Source organism: Fusarium solani (genome assembly GCF_023522795.1).
Source record: "Fusarium solani strain SB1 chromosome Unknown bctg00000002, whole genome shotgun sequence".
NCBI classification, from domain to species: domain Eukaryota; kingdom Fungi; phylum Ascomycota; class Sordariomycetes; order Hypocreales; family Nectriaceae; genus Fusarium; species Fusarium solani.
In genome coordinates this window covers 3,606,351-3,630,545 of record NW_027072155.1, presented here as the reverse complement: position 1 = coordinate 3,630,545, position 24,195 = coordinate 3,606,351, and the positions used below count along the sequence as shown (strand labels likewise).

The 24,195-nt window shown below is 54.1% G+C and overlaps 7 protein-coding genes across 7 annotated transcripts; 3 read left to right on the top strand and 4 right to left on the bottom strand.

Annotated features, from left to right (window-relative positions):
• Nucleotides 1–4,915: 4,915 nt before the first annotated feature.
• Nucleotides 4,916–6,331, top strand: MRS44_005067 (uncharacterized protein; the record flags this gene model as incomplete). The annotated part of the gene is made up of 2 exons (XM_046275492.2): nt 4,916–5,101; nt 5,153–6,331. The coding sequence occupies 2 exons, from the start codon at nt 4,916–4,918 to the stop codon at nt 6,329–6,331; spliced, it is 1,365 nt and encodes a 454-aa protein (XP_046135771.2).
• A 58-nt stretch (nt 6,332–6,389) lies between these two features.
• MRS44_005066 (uncharacterized protein) lies at nt 6,390–12,544 on the bottom strand (the record flags this gene model as incomplete). Its single annotated transcript, XM_065622435.1, has 8 exons — nt 6,390–7,812; nt 7,913–7,957; nt 8,432–9,084; nt 9,132–9,398; nt 9,447–10,403; nt 10,996–11,651; nt 12,012–12,425; nt 12,496–12,544. 8 exons carry the CDS (start codon nt 12,542–12,544, stop codon nt 6,390–6,392), a joined length of 4,464 nt encoding a protein of 1,487 aa, XP_065478507.1.
• Nucleotides 12,545–15,263: 2,719 nt separating this feature from the next.
• MRS44_005065 (uncharacterized protein) lies at nt 15,264–16,736 on the bottom strand (the record flags this gene model as incomplete). Its single annotated transcript, XM_065622434.1, has 3 exons — nt 15,264–15,856; nt 15,914–16,548; nt 16,606–16,736. 3 exons carry the CDS (start codon nt 16,734–16,736, stop codon nt 15,264–15,266), a joined length of 1,359 nt encoding a protein of 452 aa, XP_065478506.1.
• Nucleotides 16,737–18,607: 1,871 nt separating this feature from the next.
• On the top strand, nt 18,608–18,991 carry MRS44_005064 (uncharacterized protein; the record flags this gene model as incomplete). Its single annotated transcript, XM_046268638.2, has 1 exon — nt 18,608–18,991. One exon carries the CDS (start codon nt 18,608–18,610, stop codon nt 18,989–18,991), a length of 384 nt encoding a protein of 127 aa, XP_046135776.2.
• A 47-nt stretch (nt 18,992–19,038) lies between these two features.
• MRS44_005063 (uncharacterized protein) lies at nt 19,039–20,784 on the bottom strand (the record flags this gene model as incomplete). Its single annotated transcript, XM_046275493.2, has 2 exons — nt 19,039–20,666; nt 20,724–20,784. 2 exons carry the CDS (start codon nt 20,782–20,784, stop codon nt 19,039–19,041), a joined length of 1,689 nt encoding a protein of 562 aa, XP_046135777.2.
• A 486-nt stretch (nt 20,785–21,270) lies between these two features.
• MRS44_005062 (uncharacterized protein) lies at nt 21,271–22,286 on the top strand (the record flags this gene model as incomplete). The annotated part of the gene is made up of 3 exons (XM_065622433.1): nt 21,271–21,433; nt 21,485–21,883; nt 21,931–22,286. 3 exons carry the CDS (start codon nt 21,271–21,273, stop codon nt 22,284–22,286), a joined length of 918 nt encoding a protein of 305 aa, XP_065478505.1.
• Nucleotides 22,287–22,668: 382 nt separating this feature from the next.
• On the bottom strand, nt 22,669–23,610 carry MRS44_005061 (uncharacterized protein; the record flags this gene model as incomplete). Its single annotated transcript, XM_065622432.1, has 3 exons — nt 22,669–22,754; nt 22,805–23,504; nt 23,560–23,610. 3 exons carry the CDS (start codon nt 23,608–23,610, stop codon nt 22,669–22,671), a joined length of 837 nt encoding a protein of 278 aa, XP_065478504.1.
• Nucleotides 23,611–24,195: the final 585 nt, after the last annotated feature.

Below are 24,195 nucleotides of genomic sequence, written 5' to 3'. Positions count from 1 at the left end.
TTGGTTAACAAGGAAAACCAGCTGTTAAACTTGTGCTGGTGGTGGTGGAATGAATGTCCGCCCGATGGATGACGACACAACGGTAATAAACGGCAGCTGGTTAGCTACAGTGCCGTCCTCTCACAGATTCCGAACCCCTGCCCTGTAGAGAACCTTCAGCGGGCGCCGTTTCGGATATTGATTTTCTAGAACCAGAAACCTCGTGTCACAGATGGGAAAGTGGTGAGAGGAAAAGGCCATCATGGTTGAGGCCATGCAGGTCCGGCTGTGCAGGCCAGGGCAGGGCAAACCTCCATGAGCATCCTGGCCATCCTCTCTACTCTACAGCATCAGCCTGAATATCTCATCCACGGCCGCCGCTTGCGCCGGGTTGGTGCTTCTGTCAAAAAGCCCGGCCCCGGCCCGGGGCTGCCATACAGACAAGCATCTCGGGCTTTCTCTCGTGCATCCTACAGCTGTAGTCGTTTCTTTTTGATGCCGTGCCCAAACCATGGGGGGGCGGGGGGAGGACGCCACAGAGTGCAGCTCAGTAAGCAGCGGCATTGGTCCTCAGCCATCTGTCGCTGTTTGTATGAGAAGCTTGAATTGCTAATGCCTGTCGCGTCGTTAGCTGGCGAGCAAGCGTCTCAGAAGGGTAAAGCTCCAAATGCGAGAAGAGGCCATCCATCGACAACACAATCCTCCGTCCAACATACGCGGCTCATTGTGGATGCGGCCCGTCGATGGAAAGCTCCACTAACTATTTCCTGTCCATCACTCTCTCGGCTCGCCAATAGTTATCTCCATTCAAGCACCGCTCGGCTCGGATGCAGAAGCTGGACCAGCTCGGCTCTGATAGACATCAAACCATGGACGGGCATCTACAAAGAAACCGCGCATTCTGATTCCATCATTAGACAGGACTTGCAAGCATGAGTTACACTACCGTCACTCGTTCGTTACGACCCCCTCCCCTGGTCATCGCCAGGGACCAAGCATGGATGTCAGTTACCCGTTTGAACTGCAGGCCGAGGAACTAGGACATTGAAATCCTAGAACGATGCACGGATACGTTAGAAACCTTCTTTGTATTTCTCGTCTGTAACTTATTACTGGAGAGTAACAGCCGTGGCAAAGCCGAACGCTTAAAGCCGCCCGTGTCCCATCCATCACGAACCAAATATCCTCGGCTATGAGACCTGGCAAGACGCCTATGGAATGGGCTCACCGGACATTGACAACACGTCATTCTCTTGATCGCTGTGCCAGGAAGATGGTAAATTCCCGAGGAACGAGGTCGATGAGTGAGATTTTGCGCGGGCGCACGTTCGGGCCTCAAAGAGGACAATGCCATCCATACGGTCAGAACGAACGACTCTGCGAATCTTGGGGATCGTCGTATTCGCTAGACAATCTTGAAGAAGCGACCCCCAAGAGTCTCACTCACATGCGTAGATCTAGACCTCGAGATGAAACGCACGTTGGCTGTCTACTACCTGTAATTACTGGTGAAATCGCCATAGCCGATGACGTCGCCCAACATTTAGACGCCAAACCGCTCAACTTGCTGTGCTGCGGCGCACATGTCGACGTGCGTTGGAACACAAGCGTTTGACGTCGGCTTTGCTTTTTCTTCTCTTGTCCACGCCGCACATCCAGTGAATGCCAGGGATCACACTCTAGCCGCAGATACACAACCGGCATCCCCAACAGTGGGCGGCTACGGTACAGCTCAGTGGAGAGACAAGCCGGGCCCCTAGAAGCACAAGAGAGCCTCAAGCTGAGATAGCGTGCGTCCTACAGAGCTTGGGCCCATTCTTGTGGGGTTCTTGGGGGGGTGAAAGACAAGGCCCATCATGATCCATATTAGGTGCTACGTGTGGTCGTCGTTTGTCTCGTCTCTGCAAGTCCGGCCCCGAGGAAGATGTTTCCGAGGAACAAGCTTCGGAGTCGACATGACCGAGCCCGAAACGAGGTCAGAACTAAGACATCCATGAGCATCCATGATAAGCCTTCCAACGAAACAGAAAAACAACAAATAGACAGGCATGTGAAGGTTGGGGCTTCAACAATATGGCAACATCTTCTCGGCCCTCGACTCCGAACTTCCTGGAGTTGAGACAAAAAAAAAAAAAACCCTGGAGAAATCTCCAAGACCCCAACCCCCAATGAGCTCAGCCCTAGTCCAAAACCCCAATATCTCGAGGTTTTTTTTTCTCCATTGCTTATCTTGGTGGTCCTTGTCGCGGGGTCTGAAATCTCTCATGACATCTCCGGCGCATTCGGACCTACCTCCCCTGACACGTTGGGGGACGCCATCTTGCATAGGATACGGGGTCGTGTGGGTAGCGAGGGACCTGTTTTTACGGGCGTCATCATCATGACTGACACAGCAGCAGTAGCACTCTCGTTTTTTGGGGGTTCCAGCCTCTCATGATGAGAAATCTGCGCTTACCCCCTTACCTATGCAAGCCCTCATGTTCCTCCCAGACCGCCGCAGCAGCCATGTCATCCCCCTCCCGGTCGTTGCGTGTTGGATCATGCTGGGCGGACGTCTTGTGAATTTCCCCGGTGCCGTTGAGAGATAGACGACGTTGGCCCCCATTCCATTTGCCATACAAGGGAACCTAATGTCATACAAGGGGTACAGGCACATCCCACTGCTTCTCCCATGCCGCCGGTAAGAGACGGGTATTGACGCCTCACCAAACTCCCATGTGGAGATGCTTCTTTGGGTAGCTATATCAATAAGTGAGCCTTCAAGCAAGGTTTCGCTGCCATGCTCCATGGTCTGCGCCCGTTCTCCCCAATATCAGACTCGACCCGAGAAATCACCCGACTCTGACCGTTCAACAACGCAACATCGCCAGATGTCGTACCTCGGACGTCCCGTCCGAAGGAAACCACGGTTCCGAAGCCGTCAGCTATAGGGGTAGGTCGAGCCGGTAATACAAAACGCTTCACCTTTGTCCTCGAATTGGTTGGGTGGTCGGCTTTCAAAGTGCGAAGAGAACGAGGCCTGGACCAGCCCTACAGGATCTTCGTCTACAGCCTTGGCTAGCCCATCAGGCGACGCTGAATCAGCGCGCGGTCATGATTCGCCCATTCCCCTCTCTCACCGTCCCATCATCAAATCATTTGTGACATCTTCAACCCCAGGACTCCAGACCCCGTGGCTGAGTTTGGGCCTCTACCCGGCTCCAACTTTGGGATCTCAACCACCCCCCGAGTGGACCCTTCCGGACTTCAACTTGCGGGAATTTCTTGGCTTTCTCTCTTCCCTTGTCTCTGATCCATGTCAACTCTCCACTCGGGCCGCTCCACTTCTCACGTCCTGGCCGTGGCTCTTTGGAGCGTGAATCGTCAACGCTCTCCCTCTCCATTTGACGTCGCTGCTTGTTAGTGGAACTCCGTAACTAACGCTGCATCTCTCACAGATGGGGGGACCCGCCGGCAAGATGCCGAGCCGGGCGTCTCGAGCAAGAGAAAGGAAAAGAGGCCGCTCGGGACGCGAGATATAGCAACGTGCCAGCCATGTCTCGCCTGCGCGGTGCCCAACCCGCCTCGTTGGAACCGCCACGGCCAGGGATTTCACTCAATGAAAGAACAAGAAAAACCCCGTCAAGGATGCCCACCACTCGATGCACCCCCATGCCCATCTCGGCGATCTATTCGTCCTAGCAGGTGCCGAGAAAGATGAAAGGCCAGCTCGGGAAACTTCTTGGCAGGGAGGACAGGCAGAGAGAGAGGCGAAGCAGCAAATACTTCATCTATATCCGAGGTTATACTCGAGACGTGCTCGACCTTGTCGGATACACCGCCGGGTCAAGGTGTCCAGTTTTCCAAGCTGTCGAAACACCATAACCGAGCACTGCCGTGGGAATTTCACTCAATGTCGACAACTCGAATGACGTACTAGAAACTCGAGCAGGTGGCAATCTGACGCAGCGAATCCTTCTGCATCATCTCTCTTCTCCCTCGAGAATAGCTGGGCGGCCTACGAGGCCTCCGGGTATGTTCCGCCTTGACAAGGGAGGAGGGGCATTGAAACACGGCTTCATGGACGACCATCGCAGCTGACGGCCAGTAACCGGCGGATGCGTTGCCGGTCTTGATCTCGGTTGATTCCCGAGGGCTTGATGCAGAATAATTCCAGGGAGCATGTTCCGGTTGATCAGCTTTGAGGGCGTCTCAATTGGACTCGAGGAGGATGAAGCCTGTGATCTCACATGTCAAAGCAGCAGCACGTTCAGCCAGCCCAGGAAGGGACCAGCAAGCACATTTGTAGCAATGTCGTTTTGTTGAGTACATGTCTGTAAAACTGAGTTTGTGTGAGACCAACTACCGGCCTGCAACTGACATGAGCTTAACATCAGCCTTTAATGGTAGGTTTAATAATGTCTATATAAAAATGATGCCAAGGATCTTAAACTAGTTCAATTGACCAAATTTGACAGACAGCCACGGGATCTTGCAGCTGTAAAAAGTCACGATACCTCCAGTTCACGATCCTTCAGCCAGTAGAACTCGTTTGAAACTGACCACTGCCCGCCACACACCCCAATTCACACCGTAGAGGTCTCTACAGATAAGACAAGAGCCAATCATTATACACAAAACGTTGAATACACAGCAAACAACTATTAAACCATGTGATGAAGTCGTTCGGGACGATGCGGTGCCGCATCTGCCCCCGCATCGCCGAATCCCCCACCATCTCCATGTGGGTTGAGGCAAGGATGAGGCCGCTCCCTGGCCCGCATTATTAGCCTCGCACTGTGCTCACACCCAAATACTGCAGTGTCAGCACAGTAATCAGCTGTTTCTCGCACCACCAGACGTTTCTTTGCGGCTCCGATATGTCAACTTTTTGCGACAGCTGCGGAAGCGAGAAGCCCAAGTCAAACATAAAAAGCCCAATCGCACAACACACAACATGCCCAAGCGAAAGCGCGGCGAGCTCAGCTTGGACGACAAGCTCGAGAAGCAATGCAATGAGGTCTTTCGGGCTCTCAAGTCCGCCAAGGGCTTTGAGCGTCAGAGGCTCAGCAAGAGGCTTCGTGAGGATGGCATCGGACCTGACAAGAAGGAGAGATTGGAGCGGGAGGTGACTGTGCTAAAGGTGATTTGCCTCTTGGGTATGTTTTGTTGCTTCTAGCTGACCTCTTGATAGTCGCTCGACCTTCACCAAACCGCTCGCGCACACATGTACTCATCCCTCCTCAAGGTCAAGACCCTCGCCGCGTCCCCCGACCTGCCCGAAGAGATCCGCGTCGGCGTCCCCAAGCCCGAGCTGTCCCCCGACGAGCAGGCCGCCCTGCATAATGTTACCAGCGGACTGTACAACCGAGAACCCGTGAAGCAAGCCGTCGACCGCGCCGTCACCGCCGTGTGCCAAGCACTCAACGTCCCCCTTCCCGAGAAAGCGAAGCGATCACGCAAGTCCAAGAGGGAGGAGAAGGAGGAGCAGCCATCTGACCGGATAGAAAAGGCCACCAAGACGGAGAAGGAAGCTCCCGAGGACGATGTGTTGGCATCAGTAGAGGAAGAGGAGGATGACTACGATGACGAGTCGGAGTTTGAAGGCTTCTCGGATGTCGACACAGCTGCTCAGGACGTTGAAGAGATGGACAGCGAAGACGAGGCTGAGGAGGAGAAAGAGCTATCCAAGTACGAAAACCTGCTAGGCGGTTCTTCGGACGAAGACGAAGACTTCGATGACGAGCGATTCGCACAGTTCAGGGGCAAGGAGAAGGTGAATCTCGACGACATCTCCGTCTCCGGCTCAGACGCCGAGCCAGAGCTCGATTCGGATTCGGATTCCGAACCAGAGGCTCGTAAACAAGCCTCAGTCTCCCTCTCGCCCTCACCACCTCCGGCAAAGAAGAAGAAGAAGGACAAGACGGTCCCCGCCCGCCCTCGCGATTCCACCTTTCTCCCCTCCCTCATGGGCGGCTACATCTCGGGCTCCGAATCCGCCTCGGACGTGGACGTCGCGCCCTCCAAGAAGCGCCTCGGGCAGCGCCAACGCCAGGCCATCTGGGAGAAGAAGTTTGGCACCAGGGCGAAGCACCTCCAGCGACCGGCCAAGCAACGCGGAGGCCGCGACTCGGGCTGGGATATGAAGCGAGGCGCCGTGGACGGAGGGGATGAGCAGCAGCGCACACCCTGGAAGAAGGGCATCCGCAACCCGCTCACCAGTCAGGCCGGCGATTCCAAGCCTGAGGTCCAGCGGCCGCCCACCAAGAAGGATGACGAGGGCCCTCTGCATCCCAGCTGGGCCGCGAGGAAGCAGGCAAAGGCGTCTGAGAAGACGGCGACGTTTGCGGGATCAAAGATTACGTTTGACTGAGCGTACTGTTTACATAGAGATACCAAGGGTAGATAAAAGTATGCTTGTTTTGCACTTCCTACGATAATCTTTCAACAGTTGATGTCAACTTGCACCGCACATGTACTGGCAAACCCCCTTCCATCGGCAGCGTCAAGCTGCTCTTGCTCACCCTCTCCCCTTCAAACGCAGGCACAAAGTCAAACATTGGCACCAACCTCGCCAGCGTCTGCACTGCGACGAGCTCCGCCATCTTCTTCCCCAGACACACGCGCGGTCCACCGTTAAAGACAGGGAACTCGGCCGCTGGGCGTTGTGCGACAGTTATGTCCCCAGACGGCGAGGTCGTCAGCCATCGCTCTGGACGAAAGTCATCTGCATCTGGACCCCATGTCGTCTGTGAGCGGCCCATAGCCCACGCACACCAGACGACGATGGCACCGGCGGGGAGGGAGGTGCCGTCTGGAAGGGTTGTGGCTTGTTGGGCTTGCTTGATCTCGAAGGGGATGGGAGGGCGGAGGCGGAGGGTTTCGTAGAAGACGGCGAGGACATAGGGCAACCGTGTAGGCGTGAGGAGCTCAGGGTCCAGAGGCTTCTCAGATGCAACCCCAGCCTCGTCACGTAGACTTTGGACCGATCGTCGAAGCGTAGTCGCTACATGTGGGTGTCTCATGAGGAGATAGAGCGTCCACGTCAAGGCTTGGGCAACAGTATCTCGACCAGCTGAGAGATAGTTCAATGCCGCATCAGCAACAAGGCCTTCGTCGCCAATCGAGTCAAGAAGCGACTGTATCAAGCTGCCCGGTGAATCAGACTGGGCCTTTTCATCGCCAGCTCTCGCACGGTCAGCTACAGCGCTCGTCACGATGCGTCGTCCATAAGCCTTGATGGTTGCGATAGCCTGACGCATCCGACCTCCTGTAACGATCTCCGTGAGGAACCACAGCGGGTTCTGGAAGCGCTCTGCAGTAGCCCCAGAGGCGTCTTCGAAGGCGACGGTAAAGTCATCGTCAGCGTGCATCTCCATGTTGTAGGCCATCCGTCCCATGAGTTGCGTCGTAACCTCATGCACCACGGCCTGCAAATCCACAGCCTCATTTGCCTCAGATTTCTCTTTCAGAACCCTTACAGCCTGTTCCAGATATTCGGGTAAGCGCACATTTGTGAGAGCCCGCAGTGCTGGAGCAGCGAGGAATCGCAAGCCAGCCTTTCGCTGAAGCCGCCACAATTCGCCGTCAACATTGATAATGCCATGACCGAAAAGATCCCAGGACCGCTGCTTAAAAAAGTCTCCCTTCTCAAATACGCCTTCATTCTTGAATATGAAATCCAGATTGCGCGGGTCGTTGACGATGACGCCCGGTGGGAGGGACGGGACCGAGATGTGGAGGGTTTCATAGCCAAAGAGCCGCTCGCAGCGGGCAAACCATGCAAAGAGGCGCTGACGAGGTTGCAAGAAGAGAATCCCGTTCCCTACAATAGGGAGTGTGTTGGGAGGTTTCCTAGCAAGATGGTGAGTCTGACGCTCATTGAGGCGAGGGGAAATATTGAGTGAGTGGAGGGGATGAAACATGGAGTGTTGACGTAGGTCATGTTACGAACCTGAGAGGCTCCCCATTGCGAGTGATCCTGGGTGTTCTCTTCTCCCTAACCACCAATATTATAACGATCACGGCTATGAGAAGTAATGTTTTTTCCATCGTGATGCTGAGAAGCGTCATGCTCGGTGGTGTTGATGGCTTGTAAAGTTGAAATGTCTAAGCCTCAGCAGACGCGAGTGCGACGTTGGGTGTCTCAATCGGACATGATGTTACCCCGAGTCGACCACGACGGAGGAACTTGACCAGGTCAAGATTGCACCCTAAATGTATTTCACCAACATTCGAGGTAGCACTTCCGTACTTATTCACTTTAATGCCTTCAATACCTAGTTGGGGAATCTATGCTGGCCATTCCCAGTGCGTATTCAAATGCTCCAAGTCCCCTCAACCTGCGAGCCGTTCCATGCCGAACAATACAGAGGATATCATTTATGCTCCCAAACCTCGCCCAAGCCCCCAAGAACAGGTATCACTAGTACATTTCTCTGAAATGGGGAAAACGGTTCCATCACCTCCGTACATGCCTCCCGGCGTCTCAGGGGCCGACATGTCAGTATTTGATCCCGGCCCTTGCTGCTGCTGCTCCTCGTTCCCATTGTACTGGAACCCATTCAAGCCAACGTATCCCTCAAACATCCTCGACATCTCGGCCCCGATCCTGCTCCCGTTCTGGGCCATCGAGTCCGGTGTTGCTGCCTGTGATTGTTGGCCTGGTATCGATGGCTTGCGGAACGGCTGTTGCTGTTGTTGCTGGCCGCGCGCAAGCCCTATCATCCCCAATGCTGCCGTGGACTGAGGGTCGTCCTCTGAATCCAACCCAAACCGCGGCGCGACGTCTTTAAGTGAACGAATTGTTCGCCATAGCCGTCGCGATGCCCAGCTCTTGGCGGAAAGGTCCTTGACCAACTCGAGCGCCATGTAAAACTCCTCTCTGCAGGTGGCGCTGAACCTGACTGGGGCATGAACCGAGGCGAGGAAAACGACTGCGATCGCCGAGGTCAGGAATTGGTGGTAAAAGACCTGAACTCGGCGGTAAAGATTTGTCGTGTTATTTAGGTGGTTGAGATATCGAATCGTATCCTTGGCGATGTCCACCACGCGCTCTGATTGCGACGGATGCGCCATGATGCTTGTTGCGCTATGTAGCACTGGCGTATATAGCCAGATGCGCATCTAGAACTGTCAGCGACGTGGACTTCAACTCTCCTCTTCCAACTTACCTGGTTGAGCCGTAAATATGTCCAGATCCTCAGGCGCTGGAGGTTATATGATGGTGTTGACGTTATTTGCTTCTCCTTGTCCCAGTTGCGAACCTTGACCTCCTCGGGAATCTGTTCGTACCACTGCAGAAGCTCTTGGTCCACGCTTTCCAGTTCCTCTGATCGCAAGTCGCGTGCCAGAACTGGTCCGAAATGTGAAACCTGCCGCCAAACCTTTGCCCCTATCCGAGAGTAGGTGATCATGGCGACGAGATATGGATACTCATCCTATAATGCCGTTAGTCAAACTCCGTGAAGTAGAATTATGTTGCTTACCGGAAAGGGTAGTTGTGAGTCAATCTCCTCATCTTGAACCACATAGGGGAGCCCAGTTCCAAAAGCCCATCGTCGATCCAAGACATATGCTGACCAGAAGCTCATCAGAGCATTCTTGCGCTCCTCTTCGTCCTGGATCTTCAAAAGACCCGTCCTCTGGTGGATGCCGAGCTCTAGGCATAATCGTGCGACCTGGCCCATCACACGCCATGCTAGGACTTCATCGTTGGATAAAAATCGGTAGCCAGCGACGAGAGCCAGCAGCGGTAGTGTGGCAACATCTGCAGCCTCGGCCATGAGCTTGCGGTTCAGCACCGACTCCATGCTGTCGTACAACCGAATCGCTTTATCACTGTGCCCATGCTCCTCCACGACTAGGGCACAGCACATGATAATCTTCAGTTGGAGGGTTTTTTCATCGTTGATTAGTTCCCTAGGATTCTGATGTCGCATTGTTTCCATGAAAGGCGCAAGAGTCTTGGCATGTGCTATAACGTTTTGCACGTTCAGGACCGGATACATGATGCCGATTTCCTCCTCATGCAGTCGGCATAACCGGACCATCTCGTCCTTGTCGAAGTCATGGAGTGGATCCAAGGGGTGAGACAGCGGCATGCCCAGGCCATCATTGTGATGGGCATTCTCGTCCCCGTCTGAGATGCCTCTATAGCCCATGTTGTTGATGGTATTGTTGGCAACGTCTAGACTGAAAGCCATGCTGGTCGGGCCACGAAATGAACCGTACTTGGAATTCAGTCCGTCGTGCCGGTTGAGTGAACTCGAACTTTGGGAGGGTGAAGGGGCGACAGTTGAGGTGCCCAGAGCCATAGGACGATCGCTGAGGGAGGCGAGGCGTGTCGATTCAGATTGAAGAACTTTGACGGTTTGATGTAGCCAAACAACCTCGTCTTGGAGACGACCGATCTGAGCGGTGACTTGCTTGAAGTCATCCGAGTCCTTGAAGTTGTTGGAGCAGCAGTTCGGGGCGTATAGGCATGCGAGGTTGAGATTGCCGCATCGCTGGCAAGGAGTTTCTCCATTACATTTTATTTTTCGGCGTTTGCACTCATTGCTATACGTGAATGGTCAGCAACATGTTTTCTTCTGCTTGCAAGGCTTGTTGGCACAAGTCCAGTGTCAAAGCGGACAGCGCCTCAACGGAGAGAGTGAGGTATGAGACGAGAGTGTACTGACCAAGCTATTGATATATACTATACCAACGAGAAGAAAAGAAGGTTAGCAAAGTGTTTCATATGTCAAGAAGCATCGATGTCGGCCAGGCGATAAGACGACATGAGATGGTGTGACATTTTATGGATGAAGATGATGGAGCATGGTGCCAAGTCAGACGAGGCTGTGACAGCACCATACATCGACATCAGTGTATGTAGTACAACGGGTCGACGATGTGTCCACTCAAGACTGTGCGTGTGTCTCTCACATGCTGTCTGCCCAATCTCATCTCACACCATCCATATCTTGCCATCGCATCTCATCACTCTGGCTTCATGGCGACCTGGAACTGACAAAGAAATGAAGGACAACTCACCCGATTCCTCTTACTTCTTGTCTGCTTGCCCGCTGCAGTAGATCCATCATCAAGCGACTTCCGCTTGTTTGCGTTGGACGTACTCACGCTTGGGGCGGAATTTTCTCCGACAGAGGCGGAACCTGGGCTCGCCTGTGTCTGTGGTTGCGGCGTCGTGTCGTAGCCAGCAGCCGCCGCCGCGGAAGCACCCACGCCGACGCCGGGGGTGCCGCCGGGAGTTCCGCCTGGCCCAACTCCGGGGCCGGGGCCGGAGGACGGGGTCGGGGTCGCATTCAGGACGGGGACCTGGGCGAGGAACCTGAGGTCGCTCGCCTGCGTCTCAATCTGCTCCATCGCGCCGAAAGGGCCACCGGCCGAGGCGTGAGCGTGAGCGCGGACGTGGGCGTGATGCGGATGTGAGGGAAGCGCGTGCGGATGCGGATGCGGATGATGAGCGTGGATGTGAGAGTGACCGGGGACGGGGCCTGGGACTGGGACGGGCACGGCTAATGGAATAGGAGTGGACGCTCCTGGAGCTGGCACGAATTGCCCGCCATCATAAGGCATTATTGCCGGGTCCGCAGCCCGCTGGGAATTGCGCCAGGTGTTACCCTCGCCGCTGCGGATGCCGGGATTGGCCTGGCCTGTCGCCACGTGACCGGGGTATCTCCCAGTACCTGCCTCAAGAGTCAGTATCAGTGTTTGGGCCTGGAAAGCGCCGGCTGTTGCTGGAGTTGGGATCCCGATCGCACCTGGCTCCTGCCCATGTTCCTCCCCCTCTCCCTCACCCACTCCTCCCACCCCGAACACGGGATAATAGTCCTCCAGGGTTGCCGACCTTTTTCTCCGACCTATTTTGCCTTTTCTCCGTCTTTCCCTTCACCACTCCAAGCCCAAGCCTCAGCCTGGTTCTCCACACTCTCTCTGAGCGATCCTCAAATCGACAATGCCAAGGGATTGGTAGTCCAGCCAGTAAGAGGAACCCCAGCCGCAGCGAACCAGATTCGCTCGTGTGGAGATGCACCGAGGCGTGGTACGTGCGACCCAAAACTCTGGAGCGGATCTGACAGGGAGTCCGCGGACGCCCGAACCCACCAGCTTGGTTGCGCTGTCTTCTGAGCCGAGCTCGGGCTGTTTCAGCGGCCAGACGCGGACAATGGCGGGCAGTGAAGGAGTCGACTCGGAGTTTTGCAATGATGGGTATGTATCGACGGGATGATCTTGTGCGACGTTGCTGTTGCTTGGCTGTTTGTTATGTTCCGATGTTGACAAATGATAGGTGGTGGTTGATGGGTGACGACGGTTGGCTGCTGGTGGCTTGTTCAAAGCCCTGCGCTTTTGCGCCTCTTCCGCTCCTCTCCTGCTTTTCGTGGACCTTGTCTCGAGTATCCTGCCCTCCTGTCGCAGTGTTGGCACCAAATCTCGGCAGACGAGATCCCAATCTGTCGGTACTGCGATGTATGTCAAGAGTGTCGATTCCTGCGGATGATCAATGCCCGCGTAAACGTAACCGCAAGTTACCCGCCTGGTCGATCAACCCGTTTCCCGTCCAGTCCGAACTCTGTCGCATCTGCGCATGTCACGGCAGCTCTCTTTCAGACCGCGGAATGTGAGCGGCATATCCTGGGGAATGGTGTGGTATGGGGGTGTTGGGGACGCGGTCACGGATGGGGATGTTGTCCAACTTAAACAACAAAAGGGAGCTAGAGATCATGAAACTCATTCTCTCTCTGCTTCAGCAGCAGCCACCTATCCCACGTCCGCGCTCGCGCCCTTGCTCTCCGTACTGACTATACATACCTACCTTAGTACTTCGTACCTCGTTCGCGCGCCTCACGCCCAGTGTCGGGAGCATTCATCTCCTACATCGAATTTCACGCCCTCCCTGGGCGCCGTCCAAAGCCAGCCCCTCTCCTCGTGGCCTCCCACCCCGGTTGCCCGATCAGGAGGGCAATTCTCACTCTTCAGGCCACCATGATGTCAACTGGGCCTCTCCGGGCGGTCCGGCATCGCACCCTACACGCCGAGCCTGCCTATCGTGGGACATCCTGGGTGCCGCACGCAACGCACAATGCTCAGAATGGGGCATATTTTGCTTCTTTGATTGCTGTTTCGCATCTGTCACTTTGCGGAGGACCAGGGAGGTCTCGCATCCGTTGCGAGACGACGACAGCAAGGGCATCGTCTGTCAAGCTTTGGAGTTCCAAGCTTGATGCTTCTCCCGGAAGCCATGACCAACACAACCACCATGCGGGCCGTGCATCGCGGGTGCCCATTGACTCAAACTTTGAAACCTCCGAAGCCGCCTCCCCATCTCGCATACGACTCTAGATCTGCTGTTTTCGAGCCAAGTTCCATCGTCTGCCGCGCTTCCATTAACCGTCCATGGGATATCAACCCGACGCCGCGGCATCTCCCTCTGGTGGGAGTGGGCCTGCTGCCAAACCGCAAACCACAGGGCGCTTTTTTAGACGAATTTCTCTTTCGGGACAGCCTCTCGCTTCTTCTCGACGCCTGATTGGCCCTCGTCGCTCTTATGAGGTGGTGGCTTCAAGATCCCCTGAGTTTGAAAACCAAGACTTCCTGGTTCCTTGTTGAGTCCAAGCTTTGAATCCCGGTTCTTACTTCAGCATTCATTTTCAAGAAGCTTCTTGGAGCTCTAGCCATGCTCTAGAGGCGCGGAGTCGTGGGGACTCAGGCCTTGCCTATTATCAGCCCCCATGCTGGTGCCACGAGGTGAATGGCCATCCCATCCACATGGTAACTTTATATGCAGGACCCAAAAGCAAAAAAGGCCCAGCGCAAAAGGGCCAATCTCCAGCAATCCACCCGTCGTGATCTTTAGCAGCCAGTAACATTGGTGGGCTCGACAACTCCGTCTCCCTCTTCTTGGTCTTTGGGTCCTCGTCAGGAGCTAATCTTGTTCAAGATCTCGTATCGGACCCTCGTTTTCGGCGGTCGTGTGGTGTTGTCTTGTCCTTCTTTGAGAGCTGTCCTATGTTGCTGTTGCTCGATGGTGGCTACGATGTCAAAAGATTCAGTCAAGACACGATGGATGACTCCCTTGAAGGGTGCATTTCTCTCCACTTATTCATGTACATCCGCGTACAATGCTTTAGCGAGATCTCCACTAACCTCGGTTTATAGATGATGAAGATGCAGATCTCCCGCCAACACGACATTCTCATATTCGTGTCTCTGCTGAGATGACGTCTACACGATCTTTCTTCCGTCAGAATGGTGTGGTTTCAGGGCCCTAACGTCTCAGCCCAACGATCATCCTCTTGTTTTACCCTTTGCTGTTCAGCTCGACCCGCGAGAGTCAAACCCCTGGCATGGTCCCCTGTCACCTTGCTCGCAAGGCTGATCTAGGGTGCTCTTGGCAATTTCGCCCCGTTTCTTGTCACCCACGCCTTTTCCCACTTGACGTCTCCTGGTCTTCCTCTCGTTGCTTTTTTGCCTCGACTGGCACCTGTTTATCACCGCTAAACAGCGGCCGGCGCGCTCTCTAGTGGCCGGCGTTAAGAAACGGGCGGCACGAAAAAATGCCAGAAGCCACGCGATGATGCTGAGGGGCAGCCTAGTCAGGCGGGACGGGATATTGACACGTCTGACACGCAACAGTTTGCCCGATTGACGAAGGATGCCTATTTTTCGAGCCAGCAACACGATACTCCTCGTATTAGACACTAACTAGGCTCCATACCTCCCTCATGCACTAGGAAATACGGCAGTTGCCGGCTGGTTGGCGCGGCCTAGGTAGATTGTTATGCCTTGTGCCAGGTACCTAATGCCGTACATAGACGAGCGAGCCAGTGAGCCGGCAGGCAAGCCTTACTTCCCCCGCAGCATATCATCATATCATTTCTTCGGACTCGGTTCTCGACCAAGCTAAAAAGCTTAGCCGCAACTCATCTCCCATCAGCAGAAAGGACGCGCATGTCTGGAGACAGATCAGATCTTGACCGCCAGGTCGCTACTCACGATCGAATGTAAGGGGGCTCAAAGATTCCTTTCACCGCCAGGCACTCATTGCTTTGATGATGAGTCTTGATACAAGAGGCATGGTCATGTCTCTCGGTTCGACAAGCGAGCTGTTGTATTGGCCACATCACATCCAGCAAGCACGATAGAAACAGTGTTCAATATGGGTGTCGAAAATTGTCAACGACCGGCGTGGACCTAAAGCCTCGCCATGGCTATATCCTTTCCTTGTTATATCTCTAGGAACAGCATTACTCAGCGGCCTCAACTTGCTCGCTCATCCTTCAATGCAACCCAATCTCTCTCTAATCCAGGTCTAGATGCTCCAATGCTTTCGCCACAAACGCCGCGTCCTGATCCCGGGGCTCGATCACCGCATCCTTCCCGTCCGAAGACCCGCTCATCTCGGGGCCCCACTCACCGTCGCCGACCTCACTTGGCTCGCTCTCCGTTTCGGGGGGTGTCTGTGGTGGAGTTTGTATGCCGACGATACTTGAGCCACGGCCAAGATTGCGCTTCAGCATACACATCTCTACGGATATACCAGGTCCAAAAGCACATCCTACCACATACTCGCGCAGGCGGCCACCGGGGCTCATGGCATCCATGTCCTTGGAACGCAGGCGATCCATGACGCTGAAGATGGTGGCAGAGCTGGAGTTTCCATGGTTGATGTAGGTGTCGTAGCTTGCTCTCATATGTTCCGGGGTAATATTCATGGCTTGCTCGGCACCGGTGAGGATGGTAGCACCACCAGGGTGCATGGCCCAGTCAAAGTCGGCGGCGCTCTGATAATCTGGAGGCAAACGCGGCAACGAGGCCTTGAGGTCGTTGAATGCAGGCGCAATTGCAGCCCCCGTGAGCTTTGGGACCCGTGGGGTCAGAATGACTTTCCAGCCTATCTCGGGGTCAGTATCGTGATGCAATATCTTGGCGGTACTTGTCAATAACGTACCAACAGGGTCGACGTCGAACCCTAGATCATGCTCAGTATCCGGTATTACCCTATGGTCCCAGCCTAGCAAGTCATAGACGGACTCGGCGGGCTCACCAATGCCATTGCTCAAAACAACAGCGCTGGCGCAGTCAGAAAAGAGACATGCGCCTATCCTCGTCTCCTGCAGCTCATTGATGCTATCCAACTCACTCCGCACCAGGGTAGTGCTGACCTCTAGTGCGACACATAATACGCGAGCAGGCAAACCTCGAGCTCTATGTCCCAGAGCCAGGTTCGCGCCTGTACGCAGGGTGGCCAATCCACCACTGCAGCCGACGCCATGTAACAGAACCTTCTCGACTCCATGGGTAATACCCAGCCCCTTTGCAACGAAATGGTCAAAGCCCGGGTTGGCGCTGTCTGTGCAGGTCGTAGCGACGATGTGGGTTATGAAGCGGGTATCGATCTTGGCCTCGGCGATGGCCTTGCGAGCGGCGCGTATGGCTAGGGGAACACCGTCAGAATGGAAGAGCTGGTGAAGTTCTGATATCGATGGCGCATTTTTCTGGTTGACTGCTGGGTGGTCTGGGAGCCCGATGGAAGATCGTGTTTCGATGCCGGTGTATTTGTTGATCCCAAGGACTTTTCTCATGCTAAGATTACGAGCGTGGTCAGCGAGGATGGCGCATATTGTTGTGCCAAGCACTTACGATGGTGTATCTGGGTAAAACCTCTCGCTGAGGATATCGAGGCAAGTATGCTCCAGCGTATAAGGGGGGTATTCAGTGCCGATGCCAACGATGGAGAGGTTCAGCTCCCCAAATGTGCTGGGTGCTGTCATGGCTGAAGCTGTCGGGCTTTTATTTCCCCAACAGATTGTTTGGTTGAGAGCGTGAAAGATTGGAGGAGTGCCTGAGCGGCAAGAAAGCCACTCTACGTGACCGAATCGAGAAGACCAAACTCGAGAGAGGTCAATTGAGCCCTCTGCAAATATCGTTGACGCCTCGAACCGTCGGTATCCTATCTTGTCGTGTTTGTGCGTGGGGGAGAAATCCGAGACAATATCGATGACGCTATCTCGACGCCAGGCTGCTTATACGAACAGGGGTTGAAGTGAGGGGAAGAAGATTCGATGGCGATCGTGACGAGGCGGGAAGAAGGAGAGACAACGAGATGGGAGAAGAAGAGAAGGTTTTCAACGGTATGATGAGTGCAGCGACGAAGCTGGTTGCAGAGCAATGCGGGAATGTCTCGGATATCCTCGATTAGGTAGGTAGGTGAGGGGAACTGTAGACAATGTTATTGCTACACCAAGCGGTGAGTGACACAAAACATTCAGGGCATGGAATTCCCTTTTAAATATACGTCCCGTTCTCAAACCCTTATCTCAGTCCGCGTGTTCGGTTTCGCCATGTTACAAAGTGTCTCGCGGGGGTTGTAGCAGAAAACAGCCTTGACGATGCATGCAAAGCTTTACGATGGGCTAGTGTCCGCCTTGGCGCTGCATCAACCATCTTTGGAGTCTAGTCACAAGGGCTCTCTCACTCGCCAATAGCATTATTTATTTACATTCAATTTTCTTGTTGATCGGTAACAAATACCATGAGATTTTTCTCTTCTTAGCAGTACCTCTGGACTATCTGCCGGAAACGGGGACCTGACTAGACCTGAAGCAGACTATCCGGGCGCCAGGATTGTGGCTCAGCCTCTTGGACCCCAGTCACGGGCGGCCGCCCTCCTCTCCTCTCCACGATGAACAGTGACTCTGGTTTACGGCAGTGCTGCTTCCCGAGGAGAGGGCGACGTCATCCCGTCGAAGCGTTGTCCCGATTCCGGGTCAGTTGCGCCGACGGGGCGAATCAAGCTGCCGGGGGGGTTCATAAGGCTGAAGGTGAGGATGCGTGTAAGCGATGAGGGCTCAGTGTGGCAGGCATTTACAGTCAGATAGATCAGGCTTTGCCTCTTTTTCAGGGGTCTGTAGTAAGTGTACAAGCTCATAGGCCTTGGTGGTGTGTCCAAGATAATTCGAAGAGGAAAGAGAGATAGCTCGACCTCCACATGTGGGCAGGTAGGTAGGTTTAGATATTGGCGGAGCAGTGAACCTAGACAACCAAATGCACAAGATTTAGGCGTACCGGGAGGTTGAAAGAATGAGCGTCCTGGGAAGCTTCCGGGGGTAGTTCAATATGAATTTAATTATATAATGATGGAAATGATTGCACAGGACTCTGCTCTGAAACACACGAAGCAGAAGCCTGAGACCGCCTGTGCTACCCCAGACAAGGTCTCGAGGCAAGGATTAGATAACCACCAACACTCGAATTGACAGAACCAGATGTTCTATTATTCTGATTGCTACTTTAACAAATAAAAAAGGGAGAAATTGTTGCCATTCGCTCATCCTAAAAGATCCTACGCCAAAGTTGTGTAGGGCGCATTTCCCCAGAGACTGCCTCTGGCCAGCATCAGACAACCTCTGGCAAAGCTGAAACTGCAAGCCGTCTATCACAGTAGCGATCAGAAAAGAACATCCATGGATTTCAGATGGATTCCAGGCGTTCAATAAATTTCACAACTAAGAATCGTACAGGCATGAGACAATGTCAGCTTCAACGATGATGGCTATTACTCTAAGCGAGCCCCCCCGCTGCCAACTTAAATCTTCCCCTTCAACACTACACATTTCTTATCACCAACACAACAGCTTCAATCATGTCTACAATCCCCTTCGTCATCCACGCACTCGTGGAAACACCAGCCGCCCTCTCCTTCATCTTGTATCCATCCTTACACCTCCAACCTCTCACACCCGCAGCCGCCCTTCTCCTCCAGTCTCTCGGCGGTCTACTCCTCATGTCCAACCTCATCGCCCTCATATTCGCCCGCCGACCCTTCGACGACGTCAGCCGCCAAGTCGCCCTCGCTTTCGCATTCTGGCATGTTTGGCCCTGTTACCGCGCTTACACCCGTTTGAGCGGACGCGCTTTGGAGGGGGATACGCTTGAGACGAGGAGTACGCTAGGAGGACCGGTGGTGCATCTAGGAGTTCACTCGATTTTATTAACCATGTTTCTCTATACCTGGTATTTGGGATAAATTCTCAAAAAAAGAACTCTGTGCCACGAGTTATCCATGTACACAGTCTAGCTTCTAAACAACCTCAAGCCCGCCTCCTCGGCATCAACCTCCATATCATCATCGCTCTCGTCCTCGTTGAGCTCCATCTTGCGTCCAAACAGGGTGCCAAAGAAGCGGTCAATGGCCTCCTGCTCCCATGCCCGGCGGTCCTCGGGCGCCATAAAGTTCTGCAGCTTCTCATGCACCGTGAAGCGCATCTTGCGGCCCTTGCTCGCCTTGCGGTCCACGTTCTTGCGCGTCTTGACCTCCTTGGCCGCCGTGAGCATCACCGTCGGCACCGCGCCCGCCGACGCCGAGGACCCGTCCACTGTGCGCTGGTCCACGAGCTCCTTGAGGAGCACCTGGTAAAAGTCGGCGTCGTCGTAGATGTCGTCGTCCTGCGTCACGCCCTTGGCTGCCTGCGCGGGTGCGCATGATCGAGGAACGCGGGAGCGCTTGGCGAGGCGGTTGTCCGGGTTCAAGAGCTGCTCCTGGAGCGCGGTGACGAGCGTATCCTTTCGCGACTTGAGAGCGTCTCTTGTGGTGTCGATAGACTGGACCTTGCGCGACCATTTATCCAGGCCAGCCTCTCTGACCTTGACAGCCCGCTCCTCCTCAGCCTGCATCTGCTCCCAAATCTCCTGGGTCGTCATCGAGGCGTCTAGCTCGCGCTTGCGCTTATCACCAGCCCGGGACGAACCAAAGTTGTCCTTGAGGCTGCTGATGGTGTTTAGCAGCTTGATAGCAGCCTCCTCGGCCGCCTCGTAGGGCTCAGACTCGGGCTCGGGGCTGTCTTCGATGGCGGCAAAGGTGTTGGCAGCGATGAGGGCCTTTTGTAGACGGAGTCGGAGGTTGAGCAGACCGTCATAGATCTTGCGTTGTTCTCGAATGGCAAGACCCTTGTTGACGTCGGTGCGGTTTGAGAAGGCTGCCATGACGGGCTTTACACTCTTCGCCTTTTTCTCCTTCTCATCATCGTCGCTGTCCTCTTCATCATCGCTGGCCTCCTCATCTTCGTCCTCTTCCTCGTCGTCCTCTTCCTCGTCGTCCTCTTCCTCGTCGTCCTCTTCAGACTCGTCATCCGAATCTCCAGAGCCGTCGACAAGAGCGTCGAGGCCATCATCCATGTCATCTTCTTCAGAGTCAGAGCCCTCGAGTTCCACGCCACTCATCTCGTCTTCGTCCTCGTCCACGTCGGCACCACCCTCGCCGCCCTCGTCAGAGGAAGACATGAAGTCAGCAGCAGTGGCCCTCTTGGACTTGCTCACTGGCTTCTTGGGCTTCGAGCTCCCTCGGAAGGTAAAGTCCTGGAAGCGCTCCTCGTCGCTCTCGCCGAGGGCGTTGTCGCTGGAAATCTCGGAGTCGTTGGCCTCAGCCTCGTCGCGTTCCAAGTCTGCAGTCTCAGGATCGTCGAATTCTTCGTCGTCCTCATCCTCGTCTCCCTCGTCGTCGGACTCGCTCTCCTGCTCCAGCGCTGCCCTCGAGACGCGCGAGCCTTGATACTTGGGACCGAGCGACACGCCCTCCTTTTGCCTCAGCTTGCTCTTTCCCACAGAGACATAGTGCTCTGTTCCAGCGTTCTCGTTCTCGCCCTCGCTCGCTTCGCTGTCGCTGCCGTGCTCGCTCACATCGACATTGGCTTCAGGATCGTAGTCTTGAGAAGAGTTAGAAACCTTGCGCAACGTGGCGCATGAGAAATTGTGTTACGTACCCTTGGCGATATGCTCGTCCAAGTCCTCGAACTGCTTTGCGCGACCCTTTGCTTTGGCCATTGTCGATATGTATCTTGGACAAAAAGTGTCTTGGATCAAATGCAAAGCTCTCCTACCAATGGTAGCGGCCCCCACGTAGGTTGGAAATTTTCCAGGATGGTCTTGAACTTTTAGGCGGTGGCAGGTGGCAGAATTATCGCAGCTCAGTAGTAGTGGCGCCGGCAGTGAGTGATAGCGCCGAGGGCCGCTAAACTCAAGCTGAATTGAGCATGGAAGCATGAGTTGAGATCCAATATTGGATGATATATCAGCTCCATTTCTAGCAAGATGCTTAGAGGCTGAATTCCAAGTCTTCTCTCATTGATATAGTCAAACAGGCTTTGGGTAGAGCTTGGTTGTTCCGAACTGAGGCCTAGTCCCTCATCTCAACTCGACGCAGTTATACCCGAGTCCTCCCAAGATGCGCCCGACTTCCGCTCGCCTCTTTCAGATCCTTCGGGCTCTCCAGCATGAGAATCCCCTGGTAACTGATTATATAGCATATTCATGCAAAATCGTGGCCTTTTCGCTAACCAATGGAAGGGTCTCCCCCGGTCCGGTACACCTCCGAACTGGCCTCGACGTCCTCAAAGGCGCAACATAGCTGGTGTTGAGAAGGTAATTGCAGTGTCATCCGCCAAAGGTGGTGTAGGCAAAAGCACAGTAGCAGGTATATCAACCCATATCGTATTCATATACACCCATGTTGATGCATTTTTAGCAAACCTGTCTCTCGCCTTTGCCCGTCTCGGCTACCGTGCCGGTATCCTCGACACTGACATCTTTGGCCCGTCTATCCCCACTCTGTTTGATCTTTCAGGGGAGCCTAGGTTATCTAGCAGTCAGTTCCACCGTCGTACCAAGCCAGTTGCTCGAAACGCTGACAACTCTGTAGAGAACCAGTTGATTCCCCTCACAAATTATGGCGTCAAGACCATGTCAATGGGCTACCTGGTCGGCGAGAACGCCCCCGTCGTGTGGCGAGGCCCCATGGTGATGAAGGCAGTCCAGCAGCTCCTTCATGAAGTTGACTGGGGTGGTCTTGATATCCTGGTCCTCGACCTGCCGCCAGGAACCGGAGATACACAACTGACCATCACACAGCAAGTCATTCTGGATGGTGCGTGTCTACGAGGTATTCCTTCTACTGTTACTGATGCTACGCAGGTTCCGTCATCGTCACTACGCCGCACACTCTAGCAACCAAAGACGCCGTCAAAGGAATCAACATGTTCAAGACAGTTGACGTCAACATTCTCGGCCTGGTGCAAAACATGTCTCTCTTCCAGTGCCCTCACTGCCACGGAGAGACACACATCTTTGGGTCCAACGCGAGGGTGGAGAAGTTGTGCCAGGAGCACCAGATTGACTTCCTCGGCGATATTCCATTACATCCCAACATTGGAGACGATGGCGATCGAGGAAAGCCAACCGTGGTCGCTGAGCCAACTAGTGAGAGGGCAAACGCCTTCTTAAAGATCGCTCAGGATATCTGTCCCAAGATCAACCTCAGCAATAACTAGGTACTAGTGAAGTGGGCATCGACCTAGATGCCCACTTCACTTGGCCGACGCATCGAGCAGTGGACAATAAAGGTCCATAATAGCAACTAGCCCGGCCTGCTGTATCAGTTTAGTATGCACTCAACTCCAAGACAGCAAAGTACGCCATGAAGCAGGTATTCAATTGACCTCGGCTGGCCTATTCAGGCCGAAGCTCCCCTATGTGCTTGGATTCTGAAAAAAGACAACTGGGTTAAAACGCCAGTAAAGATAAGACGTTAGCCTCTGCCACGATCAAATGCAAGGCATGTTACCAAACAAAGCAATAGCTCCCGAGACTTCCAAACGCCTTCTGCACGCCAATTTGATATCGCGGAAATGCCCTGCTGAGAGAGAATGCTCATTAGTCCAGCTCATCGTTCATTTGGTAGACATGACGGCTTCGAGTTGGGTCTTTTCGCATGGTCTGGCCAGAGCCTGTGAAACCAACTGCCACAAAAGTCAGCATTTGCACTCATAACTCGACACAGGATGCTTACCTCTACCGTGAACACCCTCGGGAGTTCGGAACATGCTCTCCTTCTTGTGAGCCTTTCCGAACTTGGATTTGGCGCTAAACTCTTGCCACTTATTCTTGTTCTTCTCGAGCTCCTTCTTCGCCTTGAGCTTCTTCGCCTTGGGGGGCTTCACATCGCCGTTGTTCTCTGCTTCTCTCTTCGCTTCAGGATACACTGTCGCGCCGGCCGACGTCACCAATCCCGGGGCAGGGGGAGTCGCGGGGGCCGAGGACAATGGGGTACCGTCTGCCTTTCGCTTATTCGAGACAGGGCGGATATCTCGAGATCGCAGGGTCTCTGTGTTATCATACGTCTTGAACTTGACAATGTAGATGGGGTCTGTCGAGGACCCTGTAATGGATGTAATACGCGCCGGGTAGAATGCCTTGTCACCGGTGACCCATTTCGCCAACACTGTGTCGTTGACCTGGTAGTGGACGGGTGTGTCCTCCTTCTCCTCGGCCGGGGTCGCTTTCTTAAAGGCGGGGTGGTTCTCGCGGGACCACTTCTCCGGTTCAGGTGGCGGGGACGGCTGCTTGGGAGCTGGCTTGGGCGCCTGCTTGGGCTTGAGCTCAGCAATGTTCTCATTGAGGAGATCAATGAAGTTGTTCAACTCCTCCTGAAGCGCTTTGAGTTCGACGTTCTCGGGGTCGTCGCGTAGTTGGCCGTGGACGATGTCCAGCTGTAGAGGTAACAGTCAGTTTGATTCAAATTTGAGGCGAAAGCTGATGTCGCACCTGCTCTTGGTACTGCTTCTTCTCATCTTCGAGATCGGATAAAGGCGACATGGCTGCAGAGTATGTATTCGGCGGAGGGGGAGAATGCGATACTAGATGTAGTGGTGGAGAAGTCGAAGTTGACGTGGGAGGCGATGAGTTGGTTGGGCAAATGAGGATCCAATGTTTGCAGCGGATGATGGTGGTTGCATGTGCACGTCACGTGCTGTTTTAAGTGACTACTGGCCACCAGCTGTGTGCGATCAAGTCGCCCAGCAACAGGCGGGACGTGTGCTTCTTGGTCAGCTGTAATCGCCCTTTCGCATGAATTCAAGTCTAATAGATGAAGAAACATCTGTTGCTATACTCTCTATCCGCATTATTTAGGATCAATTGGACGTGGAACAGTTATTCTGGGGTTGATAGGCAGTTCCGACAGATGGGTCTAACCAATCGGGAATAGCGCGGCACCTCAAATCCTGGGGTTGAGAGCGCGTTGTACGGAGTACCGTCTTTCTATTCATGTATTTCTTTTCATAAAAGTATAACCATGTATCATACAAGGGATATTCTCAGGGTTAGAGAAGACGTATACAATCTTATTCTAATACGAGCAAGTCGTATCTGCTTATCTTTACAAACCTCCAACCACAACTC